At 42.5% G+C, this 17,293-nt stretch overlaps 1 protein-coding gene across 7 annotated transcripts in view; it reads right to left on the reverse strand.

The window, feature by feature from the left end:
* Positions 1–16,834, reverse strand: part of LOC121885423 (multidrug resistance-associated protein 1-like) — a 43,327-nt gene extending 26,493 nt beyond the window's left edge. For 3 of the 7 annotated variants that reach the window (XM_042394864.1, XM_042394863.1, XM_042394860.1), the window contains exons 1-9: positions 16,634–16,834; positions 16,101–16,280; positions 11,163–11,288; positions 9,737–9,874; positions 7,355–7,480; positions 4,149–4,210; positions 3,368–3,496; positions 3,067–3,288; positions 121–298 (exon numbers count right to left, since the gene is read on the reverse strand). In XM_042394864.1, coding sequence (XP_042250798.1) covers positions 121–298; positions 3,067–3,288; positions 3,368–3,496; positions 4,149–4,210; positions 7,355–7,480; positions 9,737–9,874; positions 11,163–11,288; positions 16,101–16,280; positions 16,634–16,675 — 1,203 coding nt within the window. In that variant the 5' untranslated portion in view covers positions 16,676–16,834. Of the gene's footprint in view, positions 1–120; positions 299–3,066; positions 3,289–3,367; positions 3,497–4,148; positions 4,211–7,354; positions 7,481–8,965; positions 8,985–9,736; positions 9,875–11,162; positions 11,289–11,381; positions 11,440–13,810; positions 13,920–16,100; positions 16,281–16,633 lie in introns of those variants that run through there. The other 4 variants (XM_042394862.1, XM_042394865.1, XM_042394866.1 and 1 more) reach the window with 4 other exon arrangements.
* Between the last annotated feature and the right edge of the window lie 459 nt (positions 16,835–17,293).

Consider the following 17,293-nt stretch of genomic DNA (forward strand, 5'->3'; position numbering starts at 1 on the left):
TGCAGTGTGATCACATGTGAAAGATCACGTGCATGTGAACCTTGAAACTGGCCTTGAGAGAGACTGCAGGTTTTCAGCATGTATCACAGGTGCATCGTGGGAGTTACAGTTTTCTGTTACCTTCCTGTAGATGAGGCCCATGACGGCAGTTTTCAGCCTCATTCCTACAGTGAAGCAGAGATACATGTACTGATGGTGCAGCAGAGACTGCAGGCAGGACAGCAGGAAGAGCAGCGAGGCGAACAGGAAACCTTTCCACATGGCAGCGTCCTCGTCCCGCATGAAGCCCAGCAGCAGGCTGACAACATATAAAACATTAACAACGTACATGATGAACAAATAAACAACAACACATATTGGTAACTGATAACACGAGATTCTGTATCTTTCAGAAGCACATTGAGCCCACAGCCAAACACAAGCAGAGCAGTTTACAATCCAAAGCACAAACACTCAGCCTGAAGGACAGCAGACAACACTGCAACAACCAGAGGTCAGAGGTCACCAGAGGTCAGAGGTCACCAGAGGTCAGAGGTCTGTACTATGAAGCAGGTTTGGGGTTATTGAGGTAACTTCAGGTGTAACTCTGGGTTTTCAGGGTTACGACAGTGGTTCACATCTCACCAGGGTTCATCACCGTGGTAACTGATGGTAACAGGTAACTTCAGAGGATCAACACCCCGACCACTGACCAATCAGATCACTGGAAATAAAGCGTCATCCTTCCTACAGGATCCCGACATGGACAAAAGTCCCGAGTTACAATAAAGTGAAAAGTAAAAAAGATCAATATATATTTTTATAGATCAGTAGAAACATTTTATTGTTCCGTGTTTCTGGTTTTAAATCAGAGCTTCTAACAAACGGAGATCGTTTACGACACTAAACACATATTTTAATAGTTTAATAGTGATTTTACTCTCTGATTCATGGCTGCAGTCAGAATAACATCAGACAACTGCAGATAAACACCAGAGATCAATAATCCTCACTGTTAATTGGCTCCATGATTATAAATCATCAGTCATTAAATACTTTTACACTCTTTGCTTCAGCAGCAGAAACAGTCTGACGTTACTTTAAGTTTGTTATGTGACATATTCAGATGGTTTGTAAACAGTGAAAATACTCCCTCTATACTTCAGTCATATAGAATAATTCCTACATGGATTTGATTTATTTATGATTTCTAGTGTTTGTTGTGTGATTACAGGCTCGTTTACATTTCACTTGGTTGAATCTGCAGGTTCTTGGTTTCACTGTTTCAGAGCTTTGATCCTTTTCTTAGATTTATTTCCTCCTTTTATTGTCTTAAGTTTTTCAGTGAGAAAAAATTACTTTCCTTTTTCCCGTCATGATTTTTTGATGTGCATGTGGCGCCTGCCTCGGGTTACCAGCCAGAAGCACTGCGAGGCAATAATGGTGCCGCAGACATGTGTCATTGGAGTAAAGTAAAAAAAAGTTACCATGGATTTAATTTTTTTTCCATATGTTGTCATATATGAAAAGACCCAAAATGAACACTGTAAGTGGACTACTTGATTACTATAAGCAAATTATTTAAACAGCATGAATGTTGTATAGGAATGATTCTGTCCTGAGCTCTTTGATCACTATAAGCAGCTGATCACTATAAGCAGCTGATCACTATAAGCAGCTGATCACTATTGATCACTATAAGCAGCTGATCACTATAAGCAGCTGATCACTATAAGCAGCTGATCACTATTGATCACTATAAGCAGCTGATCACTATAAGCAGCTGATCACTATAAACAGCTGATCACTATAAGCAGCTGATCACTATTGATCACTATAAGCAGCTGATCACTATAAGCAGCTGATCACTATAAGCAGCTGATCACTATTGATCACTATAAGCAGCTGATCACTATAAGCAGCTGATCACTATAAGCAGCTGATCACTATTGATCACTATAAGCAGCTGATCACTATAAGCAGCTGATCACTATGAACAGCTGATCACTATTGATCACTATATTCCACTGTTCCACGTTTAAACTCAGCAGAGGTTCATGGTTTGGACTTAATTCAATTTTCTTTTTGTCTTCACAGCTTGAACAAAATTAGTGAATGAAAAAGAAAACAGAAAAAAACTTCAACGCAACATTGGCACTTTTATTTCTTAAACTATAAATGCTAAGCTTTTAAATAAAAGGGTTCACTCCTACACAGAGGTGACCATGAATAAACTGGGGATAAATTGAAACAGGTATTTTTGTAAAGGTCCCCCACAGTTCTTCCTTTTTATGTTTCCAAACATTAACGTGACAAAAGTGATGTGAGGAGGAAAAGACACTTGATGGAACCGTCTTTTGGGAATCTGTTTCCGCCCGTTGGACGTTCTTGGACACACAGCTAAATTAAGGTTGACAGTTAGCCCACCACGGAGCAGACTAGTCCTGTGGTATGAGTTACCATGGTTACTAAGCAGCGAATCATATAAGCCACAGCAATGGAACGGACAGGTGTGAACAACCCTGCAGAGGTGAAACAGCTGGATTCGTCAGTTACAACTGAAGAAGAAGAAACGTCTTCTTCTTCAGGTAAAAAGTGTCATTGAGTTTAAAAGAAGACCTGGACATGAAGAAGCTCTCACATCAGTAAAATAAGATGCAATAAAGCAGCATGAGGAAGGAAGTAGAGTCACTGATGTGATCATATGAACAAACCATTTTACATTTTCATTATATCATCATTGTGTATTGTGTGTTAAGAAGCATCTGGCTGCAGGTTTGTTCTGATGTGTATTTCTGAACCTTCAGACAACAATATGATTTCCTGAAGAAGCATCACTGTGATTGGCTCGCTGGATTCAGAGCTATGAGAGCAGTGATGTGGTTGGCTGAGAGTGTTTTTATTATATCACCCTCTTATCTGTACACTTCACCCAGCGTTTAGCACAAACATGAATACACAGCACACAGTCCATCCAACATTAAAATGTTCCACTCAGTGTAACATCAGAGCTTCAGGGCAGAGTGACACATCTGTAAACACATCTGTGTGAGCAGTACTCTGACCTTTGACCTCTCAGACACCAACCTGAGAACCTGCGGCACAGCAAACATGAAGGCATCATGGAGGAGCAGGCACAATGTTCCACACAGGAAGTCCGGTCCAAAGCTCCGCCCCAGTGTGTGGAGGAGGAAGAGACTGTAGCTCTGCCTCTTCCTCCTCTTCCTCAGCAGCTGAGTTTTTTCTGTCAGCACAGCAGAACCAGCAGACCAGGAACAGGAAGGTCCAGAACCAGCATGGTCCTTCCTGCTGAGCATCAAGTTGGTTTGATTATTATTATTCATGTATAAACGTACATTCGGGTCAAATATGATGTGAAGTGTCTTACTGCAGCTCTGCACAGCGCCGAGTCCAGGCCTTCTCCATGTCAGACAGGATCCGGACGGAGGAGTCCTCATCCCGCAGGGACCACAGGTCTGCAGCCTGCAGGGGGCGCCGATAGCCACGAATCACCAAACTGACAGAACAACAAAGCACAACAATCATTTTATTGACATACAAACAATGTCACTATTTTTATGAAGAGTATAATCAGTGTTGTTGTTTCACAGCAACACAAACATGTTTTCCACACGTGTTCCAAACATCAACAGCTGGACTCTGCATGTGCTCCTCAACATGTCTCATGTGAACATGTGAATGAACTCACAGATCTATGAAAACTCACATCACAGTGTGATTCTAAGTGCTTCAGGACTCCTGAGGTCACGTGACAAACTGGTTCTGTTTTCTGCTTCCACATCATAACAAGAACATAAAGATTATATTTCTCCTTCTTCTCTGTCATCTTTTGGATCTTTAGTACCATCATCAGGTTAGTGTCTCTATGATGTAAGTTATCTCCATGACAACAATCCAGTTGCTTCATTTTGTTGTCATGACAACTGCACTGGTGTAAAGCACCTCAGGAGTGGCTGTTAGATGTTAGCTTTTATGAACATTTTATTTACATTGTTTCTAATAATTTTTCAGTTTGTATCTCATAAACAACATTATTTAATTAATCAAAATTAAAAAGGTGATCATGAACACAAAGTCATCCTGGCAGCTGCTTCCTGTTGTCTGGTGATTTATGTTGAATTTAAGTGTTTCAGTTGTGATCTTTGTACCTGCTGAACCAAAAGAAGAAGAACTTGGAGAGAAATGAGGCATCTTCTTCAGGACACCGATTCTGATGATAGAAAACAGAAACACATTTATAACATCTGAAAACAACGACGCTGGCAGTCACATGACATCTTCTCACTGCAACACAATATACTGTATCCATATATCAATATCAGTATCAATATACTGTATCCATATATCAATATCATATCAATATCAGTATCAATATACTGTATCCATATATCAATATCATATCAATATACTTTATCCATATATCAATATCAGTATCAATACACTGTATCCATATATCAATATCAGTATCAATATCAGTATCAATACACTGTATCCATATATCAATATCAGTATCAATACACTGTATCCATATATCAATATCAGTATCAATATACTGTATCCATATATCAATATCATATCAATATACTGTATCCATATATCAATATCATATCAATATCATATCAATATACTGTATCCATATATCAATATCAGTATCAATATACTGTATCCATATATCAATATCATATCAATATACTGTATCCATATATCAATATCATATCAATATCATATCAATATACTGTATCCATATATCAATATCAGTATCAATACACTGTATCCATATATCAATATCAGTATCAATATACTGTATCCATATATCAATATCATATCAATATACTGTATCCATATATCAATATCATATCAATATCAGTATCAATACACTGTATCCATATATCAATATCATATCAATATCAGTATCAATACACTGTATCCATATATCAATATCATATCAATATCAGTATCAATACACTGTATCCATATATCAATATCATATCAATATACTGTATCCATATATCAATATCATATCAATATCAGTATCAATACACTGTATCCAGTATTCAACACTGTTGTGATCCCAGTGAACTCAGAGCTGATTGGTGTTTTCAGAGAACAGAGACCTGGACGTGTGTGTGTGTGTGTGTGTGTGTGTGTGTGTGTGTGTGTGTGTGTGTGTGTCGTACCTGGACGTGTGTGTGTGTTTGTCGTACCTGGACGTGTGTGTGTGTGTGTGTGTCGTACCTGGACGTAGGTGTGTGTGTCGTACCTGGACGTGTGTGTGTGTGTCGTACCTGGACGTAGGTGTGTGTGTCGTACCTGGATGTAGGTGTGTGTGTGTGTGTGTCGTACCTGGACGTGTGTGTGTGTGTGTGTGTGTGTCGTACCTAGACGTGTGTGTGTGTGTGTGTGTCGTACCTGGACGTGTGTGTGTGTGTGTGTGTGTCGTACCTGGACGTGTGTGTGTGTGTGTGTGTCGTACCTGGACGTAGGTGTGTGTGTCGTACCTGGACGTAGGTGTGTGTGTCGTACCTAGACGTGTGTGTGTGTGTGTGTGTCGTACCTGGACGTAGGTGTGTGTGTCGTACCTAGACGTGTGTGTGTGTGTGTGTGTCGTACCTGGACGTAGGTGTGTGTGTCGTACCTAGACGTGTGTGTGTGTGTGTGTGTGTCGTACCTGGACGTAGGTGTGTGTGTCGTACCTAGACGTGTGTGTGTGTGTGTGTGTCGTACCTGGACGTAGGTGTGTGTGTCGTACCTGGACGTGTGTGTGTGTGTGTGTGTCGTACCTGGACGTAGGTGTGTGTGTCGTACCTGGACGTAGGTGTGTGTGTCGTACCTGGACGTGTGTGTGTGTGTGTGTGTCGTACCTGGACGTAGGTGTGTGTGTCGTACCTAGACGTGTGTGTGTGTGTGTGTGTCGTACCTGGACGTAGGTGTGTGTGTCGTACCTAGACGTGTGTGTGTGTGTGTGTGTCGTACCTGGACGTAGGTGTGTGTGTCGTACCTGGACGTAGGTGTGTGTGTCGTACCTGGACGTGTGTGTGTGTCGTACCTGGACGTAGGTGTGTGTGTCGTACCTGGACGTGTGTGTGTGTGTGTTGTACCTGGACGTAGGTGTGTGTGTCGTACCTGGACGTAGGTGTGTGTGTCGTACCTGGACGTAGGTGTGTGTGTCGTACCTGGACGTAGGTGTGTGTGTCGTACCTGGACGTAGGTGTGTGTGTCGTACCTAGACGTGTGTGTGTGTGTGTGTGTCGTACCTGGACGTAGGTGTGTGTGTCGTACCTAGACGTGTGTGTGTGTGCGTGTGTGTCGTACCTGGACGTAGGTGTGTGTGTCGTACCTAGACGTGTGTGTGTGTGTGTGTGTCGTACCTGGACGTAGGTGTGTGTGTCGTACCTAGACGTGTGTGTGTGTGTGTGTGTGTGTTGTACCTGGACGTAGGTGTGTGTGTCGTACCTGGACGTAGGTGTGTGTGTCGTACCTGGACGTAGGTGTGTGTGTCGTACCTAGACGTGTGTGTGTGTGTGTGTGTGTCGTACCTGGACGTAGGTGTGTGTGTGTGTGTCGTACCTGGACGTAGGTGTGTGTGTCGTACCTGGACGTAGGTGTGTGTGTCGTACCTGGACGTGTGTGTGTGTGTGTGTGTCGTACCTGGACGTAGGTGTGTGTGTCGTACCTAGACGTGTGTGTGTGTGTGTGTGTCGTACCTGGACGTAGGTGTGTGTGTCGTACCTAGACGTGTGTGTGTGTGTGTGTGTCGTACCTGGACGTAGGTGTGTGTGTCGTACCTGGACGTAGGTGTGTGTGTCGTACCTGGACGTGTGTGTGTGTCGTACCTGGACGTAGGTGTGTGTGTCGTACCTGGACGTGTGTGTGTGTGTGTTGTACCTGGACGTAGGTGTGTGTGTCGTACCTGGACGTAGGTGTGTGTGTCGTACCTGGACGTAGGTGTGTGTGTCGTACCTGGACGTAGGTGTGTGTGTCGTACCTAGACGTGTGTGTGTGTGTGTGTGTCGTACCTGGACGTAGGTGTGTGTGTCGTACCTAGACGTGTGTGTGTGTGCGTGTGTGTCGTACCTGGACGTAGGTGTGTGTGTCGTACCTAGACGTGTGTGTGTGTGTGTGTGTCGTACCTGGACGTAGGTGTGTGTGTCGTACCTAGACGTGTGTGTGTGTGTGTGTGTGTGTTGTACCTGGACGTAGGTGTGTGTGTCGTACCTGGACGTAGGTGTGTGTGTCGTACCTGGACGTAGGTGTGTGTGTCGTACCTAGACGTGTGTGTGTGTGTGTGTGTCGTACCTGGACGTAGGTGTGTGTGTCGTACCTAGACGTGTGTGTGTGTGTGTGTGTGTCGTACCTGGACGTAGGTGTGTTTGGCAGAGAGCGGTCGGCGGTCAGAGAAGCAGCAGAGAATGAGCTGAATGAACTGGAGGGAAAAACAGGCGAAGAACGCTACAAGACGAACAGCATCTGATGAAAAACCCTGAAATTGCAGAGGTCAGCGATTTGAGGTCAGAGGTCAGAGATTTGAGGTCAGAGGTCAGAGATTTGAGGTCAGAGGTCAGAGATTCAAGTTCATTTTGAGGAATTTTAAGTTTCATAAGTTTCATTCAACATTTGAAAGACAGAACAATAAAACAGAATATCCACCAATACGTTTAAAAATACACAGACGAGATATTTAAATGTAATATCTGAAAGTCCTAAATGTAAAACAACAGATATTTCAACAATTGACTTGAACCATGTTGTTGAATTTGTCACTTAGTATATATATATATATATATATATATATATATATATATATATATATATATATATATATATATATATAAATTACGTTTTATGACTAAGTTTTAAACTTATAAAGTTCAGGAACAAAGACCACGTCTCGTACACATCCTTTTTCCGCACAAGAGTATTTAGGCACATCTTATCCGTTCCTTTCCCCTTCATCTCAGTTTTCACATTCCTCGCCTCCAAACCCCTTTTTTAACCTGTTTGAATACAGGAACCACTGGTTACTGGTCTCCTGGTTACCTCCTATCTTCCCCCCACTGACATCAGTTCATCCATGCACACCTCCATTCATCCATCCTCAACCCTGATTCTTTGCCTCATCCCATCATCCCTTCATCCCTTCTTCCAGACCTTATATCCATCCCTCCTAAACCATCCCAGCTCTCCTCCTTCTGCATTATATGTAGTTAACTTGTTAACGTAGGTTCGGGAGCAGATCCACGCCTCAACCACACCTCTAATCACCTGCCAAACCTATTTATACTGGGTCAACCCATCTACCCTTCCCTTTCCCTTTCCTTCATCCCTTCATCCTCCTACCTCACCCCTCTCTCTGCTCATCCCTACCCTCATCCCTTCATCCTCCCCTCCCTCTTTCCCCCGTCTCTTCCTATTTAATCCGGTGCAAAGCTCTCCCATGTCTTATTCTAGGCAGTGTCTGAGGACCAGCGATCAGCTCGGGCGGAAATATGCCTGAGATGGAACCCCGACACTGAGTCTCCCTCTGCCTGGTCTTCAGTACATCCTCCCAGACTGGCCTGACGGATGACATGTTCCTTCTACCTTCACCCACATTCATTCATTTATCCTCAACATTCAATACCTCCTGAATTCCATTAAACCTTTAAACGGCATATTGTTGTGGTGTGGTTCTTGCTAGTGAACCATTAAATCATTTCAAATCAACAATTTTGTTGACGTGGTCTTTGTTGGTGAAATATATATATACATATATACGTGTGTGTGTGTATTTTACAAAGCTCTGCCAGTTTCTACACCACAACAAATCATAAAAAGGACTCAGAAATTGATAATCTAAGACAGAGTTGCACTGTGTTGTCAGTTACAGTTATTTTAAAAATCAACAGTTTCTTATGAACTCCATAAACTGTTTTTTTCTCAGAAACTGAAATAAATTAACAGGTACTTATCAACTGTTCATGTGTACTGGGGTCAGTTTCTTCATCCTTTCCAAGAAACCAAAGAAATTAGCAGTTACATATGAACTGCTGTCCAGGAAATGATTAACACAAACACACATACGAGTAAATTCACACTTCAAGAGAAGAGTAAATTTAGATCCGAGTCCTTGCCAGAGAAAACCTCAGATTATCCATCATTGAGCTGTGAAATACTGCAGCCGAGAATAAGAAATCAGCGGCAGGAAAAAGAGAAAAAACTGTGGCTCTTTTTGTCACTTAGTGGTTTGAATTGAAGCAGAACAGAGCTGCTTTTGTAGAAACAGTCTGAGCTTTCAGAGCAGAAACTGTTGGAAAGACTTATGACTTTCAACCAATGTGTGCTGTCTTTTAAATGGTCGACACCCTCTTTTCTATAGCCGACTGTCTATAGCGATTACAGCTGACAACCACTCAGCTACAACATACAACAGAGCTCTGTATCAAAATCATCATCTAGATCCTGTTTGTGTTGTCATCAGGTGGACAACCACCATGGTCATCAGGTGGACAACCACCATGGTCATCAGGTGGACAACCACCATGGTCATCAGGTGGGAGAACAGAAACAGCCAGCAGGCAGAGATTCATACAGACTGAAACAGGAAAACTACAACTACATGACGGCGCAGACAGTCTGAAGAGGGAAGCTGCATTCACGTCACATTGTAATAGTTATCCTAATAACCAGTTTCTGGGACTTAATCATATGGAATGAGGCATCATTAAACCTTAAAAACACAAACCATAATACCTGATACCTGATCAATAATCTGTTGGATGTTGACCTTCAGAGGAACAACGGAGCAAACAACCAGAAGAGTCCAGAAGAGAAAGAGGAGGATGGATGAACGGCTGCCCTTCATCCTCTCTACATGAATTATAACAACTGCCAAAACCTGAGGAAGAGGAGAAAGAGGAAGTTCTCATGTTAACTGTCAGAGCCGTCAGTTCTTACTTTAACATTTAGAGCCGCCAGTTCTCACATTAACGGTTATAGCTGTTGGTTCTCACATTAACGGTTATAGCTGTCGGTTATCACATTAACGGTTAGACCTGTCGGTTCTCACATTAACGGTTAGACCTGTCGGTTCTCACGTTAACGGTTAGACCTGTCGGTTATCACGTTAACGGTTATAGCTGTCGGTTATCACGTTAACGGTTAGGGCCATCAGTTGTCATGTTAATGGTTAGAGCTGTTGATTGTCACATTAACATTTAGAGCCGTCAGTTGTCACGTTAACGGTTAGAATAGGCTCCTCTCCTGTGGAACCATCTTCCAGATTCAGTCCGGGGTGCAGACACCCTCTCTATGTTTAAGAGTAGGCTTAAAACTTTCCTTTTTGATAAAGCTTATGGTTAGGGCCGACCAGGCTCGCCTTGGATCAGCCCTTAGTTATGCTGCTATAGGCCTAGACTGCTGGGGGACTTCCCATGATGCACTGAGCTCCTCTCTCCTCCTCCTCCTCTCCATCTGTATGCATTCATGTAACATCAATGCATGTCACTAACTTTGCTTCTTCCCCGGAGTTTTTTGTGCTTTTTCATCTCGCAGGAAATTCTGGGTTGCAGGCCGAGCCTTCGCAGTCCTGTTGGCGTCCTTCCCCGGCTATTGCTGCTGTTATTGTTATTGTTATGACTGTTGCTCTCCAGTCCCCCCTCCCCCCTCTTTCTTTCACTCTCTCAACCCAAGCAGTCAAAGCAGATGGCCGCCCACCAAGAGCCGGGTTCTGCTTGAGGTTTCTTCCCATTAAACGGGAGTTTTTCCTTACCGCTGTCGCCAAGTGCTGCTCATGGGGGAATTGTTGGGTCTCTGTAAATTAAAGAGTTCGGTCTTGACCTGCTCTATGTGAAAAATGCCCTGAGATGACTTTTGTTGTGATTTGGCGCTATATAAATAAAAACTGATTGATTGATTGATTGATTGATTGAACGGTCGGTTTTTACTTTAACATTTTAGAGCAGTCGGTTCTCACTTTAACATTCAGGGCAGTTGGTTGTCATGGTAATTGTAAGAGTAGTCAGTTCTCACGTTAACATTTAGAGCAATCGGTTCACACGTTAATGGTTAGAGCCGTCAGTTTGTGTCTGTGTTGCACATTTACCATGAGGGACAACAAAGACTTATTTATTACCATGGTGAAATTTGGATATGTGGACTTCCTGTATGGGGTCTCTGTGACATACCAGAGTAGCGCTTCGGACCATCGGGCCCAGCAGGAAGACCATGTGCTTGTGGATCTCCTCATTCTTCTTCACCAGCAAGTAAAAGATCTCCAGAAGACCCAAAGTTGCCAGACTCAAACTGAGGAGCTGCAGAGGCCACATATCAGACAGGATTATTTTATGTGGCAGACTAGTTCTGAGAACTAGATTCAGTCCACTTACCAGACTGAGTCCACATACCAGAGTTAACCAAGAGACCAGGCTTAGTGTATGATCTAACCTGAATAAAATTGAATTGAACTGAATTTAATTTAATTAATTTCTACTCCAGTTGTAGATTTGGAGATGATAAACGGGTTAATGGAACGGGAAAAACAGGAAAAAATGGGAGGTGGATTACGTTTTTTTAATTCACATGAAAAACAAAATGATGCATTTCTTTATCCTGTTATCAACAAAGTTGAACACAGCTTTGGAACAGGAGGCAGCAATACAATTCCTGTGCCTAGTCTGCAGGAAAGGACATCGGTTGAGTAGGCAGTCCTTCAGGGTGGCCCAGGACGCATTGCATTTACACTGCTAAATGAATGTGGCCACATGCGGCTCAGACCATCTCCGAATGTGGTCTGAATGATCGGATTTCAATGTGTCCTCAATGTGCCTTGGGTGTATTCACACCTGTCCACTTATGATCGGATCACCCAAGACGGATGTTAATACCAGGTGTAAACAGGGCCAAAGAATATTGTTTATGAACGTGCACTTAATGCATATTTAATATGCATAAGCAAGAAGCAAACAATTCCATTGATGCATTCGCCATTGCCCTGTATGCATTAGCAGAGCACTGCAATCATGGGATGCTGCATGAGGAACTAATCAGGGACAGGATAGTAGTGGTGTAACAGATCGTAGTTGATCCGTGATCCATATGGATCGCCCCCCATGGTTCGGCACGCATGTGACCTGCGGTATAATTGCAAAATTTAATGTCTCATTTAAGACAAAGTAAACTAACTGCTGTAGCTACAAGTCATGGACAGACAGCGTGTCGACTAACAGGGATTTTGAAGAGTAAAGACCAAACCAGCATCTATCAGGTCCGCAGTGACATCTGCAGATATGTTTACATGCTGTTTAATGTGCTGCAGCTGAGCAGCTAATTAGCTTGTTTTGAAGATGTGGACACAGGCTGTTGTTTCATTCACTACCATGTTTAAAGGAGGAAGGTATGAGGCCTCATATTGCCATTTAATTTAACAACTGAGCATAAAAATGCGTGATACTATCCGTGAGTTTTGTGATCCGTTGTACCCCTACAGGATAGTAGTAGGACTGGCAGACACACAGCCCTCAAAATGCAAGCAAATGGAAAAAGACTTAAACCTGGAAAAATCCATTAACATGGCAAGACAATTGGAGGAGATCAAAAAGCAGCAAAACACACTGAGGAGTGATGCCAGTGGTGTAAAGCAGATGGATGTTGGCTCTGTGGATGGAGTTTTTAAATGCCAAAGGAAAAGCCTAAATTCAGCAAATCCAAAAGCAATGGAATGAAGCCACACATCAATCAAAAATCCAAAAAGCTCTAAGTGCTACAAATGTGGTGGCATGACTCAGTCCTAAATCTCTCATAGGTGTTCAGCTGGGTTGAGATCTGGTGACTGTGAAGGTCGTAACATATGATTCACATCATTTAATACTCATCAAACCATTCATTGTCATCCTGGAAGAGACCACTCCCATCAGGATAGACATGTTTCATCACAGGATAAAGCTGATCACTCACAACTTTGTATTCATTAGCAGTGACCCTTCCCTCTAAGGGGACAAGTGGACCCAAACCATGCCAGCAAAATGCCCCCCCCCCCCCACAGCATAACAGAGCCCCCAGAACCCCTAACCGTAGGGGTCAAGCATTCAGACCTGGACCAGTTTTTCCTTTTATTTATCACCCATCTGTATCCAGTCTGTAATAGCATTCACCTCCTCCCATTTTCTAGATGTATTATGATAAATGGACTGTACTTGTATAGCACCTTTCTAGTCTTCCAACCACTCGAAGTGTTTTTACACTACTAGTCACATTCATCATTCACACACATTCATATGTGAATAGGTAAAGGGGCTACCATACAAGGTCCCAACCTGCCCATCAGAGGGTGCTAACCATTCACACACATTAATACACTGATGGCACAGCCATCAGGAGCAATTTGGAGTTCAGTATCTTACCAAAGGACACTTCGACAGGAGGAGCCGGGAATTGAATCACTGATCTTCCGATTAGAGGACAATCAAATGTCATGGTAAGCCTACCTGTCAGTCCCACATACATCGAAAATCTGAAAGAGCAGCTGAAAGCCGACAGTGTCTGCTTTCATGTCATGACACTGTGCACGGAAGGATGGCCAGACCATGCAAAACAGGAACCGGTGCTGAAAAGCTACTCGCCTGAGTGAGCTACACCCACAGTTAAAGATGGCGTACTGCTGAAAGACACATAGCTTGTAATACTTTCAGCAATGCAGAATGATGTGCTACGTATACCAGATGAAGGACATCAAGGTGTGGTGAAGTGTAAAGCACATGCTCAACAGTCTGTGGTGGCTGGGACTCAGACAGAAAGTGAACAAAATGGTGCTAAACTGTATCACCTATATATTCACCTATAGAGCCACACCTTTCCAGAGCGGTTACAGCCCAGCTCAGCTCCTTATGGACTGTCATCTTCACATCATGGTGCCAACTCTTTCCTCTCAGCCGACCCTGCACTGCCTGACAGCATCGCATTCACCCGGAAGGAAAAGGAGAAAGGGACTTCAGATGCTGAATACTATAATAGGCATCACCATGCTAAAGCTCTCAGTGACTTGTCAATGGGAGAAGGGGTATGGGTAACAAATGCAAAGGTGTCCTCTTTAGTTCAGGATCAGTCTTTAGTTTAGGATCAGTCTTTAGTTCAGGATCAGTCTTTAGGATCAGTCTTTAGTTCAGGATCAGTCTTTAGTTTAGGATCAGTCTTTAGTTCAGGATCAGTATCTAGTTTAGGATCAGTCTTTAGTTCAGGATCAGTCTTTAGTTCAGGATCAGTATCTAGTTTAGGATCAGTCTTTAGTTCAGGATCAGTCTTTAGTTCAAGATCAGTCTTTAGTTCAGGATCAGTCTTTAGTTCAGGATCAGTATCTAGTTTAGGATCAGTCTTTAGTTCAGGATCAGTCTTTAGTTCAGGATCAGTCTTTAGTTCAGGATCAGTCTTTAGTTCAGGATCAGTCTTTAGTTTAGGATCAGTTCTTAGTTCAGGATCAGTCTTTAGTTCAGGATCAGTCTTTAGTTTAGGATCAGTTCTTAGTTCAGGATCAGTCTTTAGTTTAGGATCAGTCTTTAGTTTAGGATCAGTCTTTAGTTCAGGATCAGTCTTTAGTTCAGGATCAGTCTTAAGTTCAGGATCAGTCTTTAGTTCAGGATCAGTTCTTAGTTCAGGATCAGTCTTTAGTTTAGGATCAGTCTTTAGTTCAGGATCAGTCTTTAGTTTAGGATCAGTCTTTAGTTCAGGACCAGTCTTTAGTTCAGGATCAGTTTTTAGTTCAGGATCAGTCTTTAGTTCAGGATCAGTCTTTAGTTTAGGATAAGTCTTTAGTTTAGGATCAGTCTTTAGTTCAGGATCAGTCTTAAGTTCAGGATCAGTCTTTAGTTCAGGATCAGTTCTTAGTTCAGGATCAGTCTTTAGTTTAGGATCAGTCTTTAGTTCAGGATCAGTCTTTAGTTTAGGATCAGTCTTTAGTTCAGGACCAGTCTTTAGTTCAGGATCAGTTTTTAGTTTAGGACCAGTCTTTAGTTCAGGATCAGTCTTTAGTTCAGGATCAGTCTTTAGTTTAGGATAAGTCTTTAGTTTAGGATCAGTCTTTAGTTCAGGATCAGTATCTAGTTTAGGATCAGTTTTTAGTTCAGGATCAGTTCTTAGTTCAGGATCAGTTTTTAGTTCAGGATCAGTCTTTAGTTCAGGATCAGTCTTTAGTTCAGGATCAGTCTTTAGTTCAGGATCAGTTTTTAGTTTAGGATCAGTCTTTAGTTTAGGATCAGTCTTTAGTTCAGGATCAGTCTTTAGTTAAGGATCAGTCTTTAGTTTAGGATCAGTTTTTAGTTCAGGATCAGTCTTTAGTTTAGGATCAGTTCTTAGTTCAGGATCAGTTTTTAGTTCAGGATCAGTCTTTAGTTCAGGATCAGTTTTTAGTTCAGGATCAGTCTTTAGTTTAGGATCAGTCTTTAGTTCAGGATCAGTCTTTAGTTCAGGATCAGTCTGTAGTTCAGGATCAGTCTTTAGTTCAGGATCAGTCTTTGGTTTAGGATCAGTCTTTAGTTTAGGATCAGTCTTTAGTTCAGGATCAGTATCTAGTTTAGGATCAGTTTTTAGTTCAGGATCAGTTCTTAGTTCAGGATCAGTCTTTAGTTTAGGATCAGTCTTTAGTTCAGGATCAGTATCTAGTTTAGGATCAGGTTTTAGTTCAGGATCAGTCTGTAGTTCAGGATCAGTTCTTAGTTCAGGATCAGTCTTTAGTTTAGGATCAGTCTTTAGTTCAGGATCAGTCTGTAGTTCAGGATCAGTCTTTAGTTTAGGATCAGTCTTTAGTTTAGGATCAGTCTTTAGTTCAGGATCAGTCTTTAGTTCAGGATCAGTCTGTAGTTCAGGATCAGTTCTTAGTTCAGGATCAGTTTTTAGTTTAGGATCAGTCTTTAGTTCAGGATCAGTCTTTAGTTCAGGATCAGTTTTTAGTTCAGGATCAGTCTTAAGTTCAGGATCAGTTCTTAGTTCAGGATCAGTCTTTAGTTTAGGATCAGTCTTTAGTTCAGGCTCAGTCTTTAGTTCAGGATCAGTCTTTAGTTCAGGATCAGTTTTTAGTTCAGGATCAGTCTGCTGCAGTGCACCTACAGTGAAACAGTGCAACAGTGTTTTTTTACCGTCTTGGTGCAGCAGAGTTTAGACAGTGGGATGATGCCTCGGTGGGGGCGGAGCTTCAGGTAGAGCACGTAGAGAGGTGAACAGGTCCACAGGTAAACACAAGGGAACCACACCAGGATGGTGTGCTGGAAACACTGAGTCAGGTCTGGCCTGGTGGTGTGCCACGTCAGGTTCCAGTCCTGAAGTCAGAAAATATGACAGCCTTACTGACACATGATGCTGCAGAACAAATCTGAGATTCACAATGACTTCCTCTGATCCTCCAATCACAGGCTGAGATACAGAACATGTGATGAGCATGGAGAGGAACAGTGATATATGACTGAATGAATGACAGACTGAAATAAAAAGTGAAATTATGAAATAAAAAGTGACACAAAATATTGGTTCATTCATATATATTTTAGATTATTTGTTCATGTGATTATTAATTTCATTGTCTTTTTTATGTATTTAATAACAAACACTCCTTTAAACTACATTGTTTATCTGTATCTGAATGTAAAAACAGCTGATTTAGAGTGAAACTCACCCAGAGAGGATCCAGACCGCTGACGCTGCACAGATCTTCCATCTATCCTCTTCTTCTTCTGCTCTTATATTTCTGCCACTCGTACTTCTTCTCTTCTGTTTTTATCTCAAAAAACTTGTTTTACTCTCCTGAAATTTCTGCTGCTGCTGAAACTTTCTGTCTGAACAAACGCTGCTGTGTGAATGTGAGTCTCCCCAACTGTCTCCCGGTCTGACTGTCTGACTGACTGTCTGTATGTGCCTCTCTCTCTCTCTCTCTCTCTCTCTGTCTGTCTGTATGACTCTCTCTCTCTCTGTCTGTCTGTATGACTCTCTCTCTCTCTCTCTCTGTCTGTATGACTCTCTCTCTCTCTCTCTGTCTGTATGACTCTCTCTCTCTCTCTCTCTCTGTCTGTCTGTCTGACTGACTGTCTGTATGTGCCTCTCTCTCTCTCTCTCTCTCTCTGTCTGTATGCCTCTCTCTCTCTCTCTCTCTCTCTCTCTCTCTCTGACTGTCTGTCTGACTGACTGTCTGTATGTGCCTCTCTCTCTCTCTCTCTCTCTCTGTCTGTATGCCTCTCTCTCTCTCTCTCTCTCTCTGTCTGTCTGTCTGTCTGTATGACTCTCTCTCTCTCTCTCTCTCTGTCTGTCTGTATGACTCTCTCTCTCTCTCTCTCTGTCT

Source organism: Thunnus maccoyii, chromosome 19, assembly GCF_910596095.1.
Source record: "Thunnus maccoyii chromosome 19, fThuMac1.1, whole genome shotgun sequence".
NCBI classification, from domain to species: domain Eukaryota; kingdom Metazoa; phylum Chordata; class Actinopteri; order Scombriformes; family Scombridae; genus Thunnus; species Thunnus maccoyii.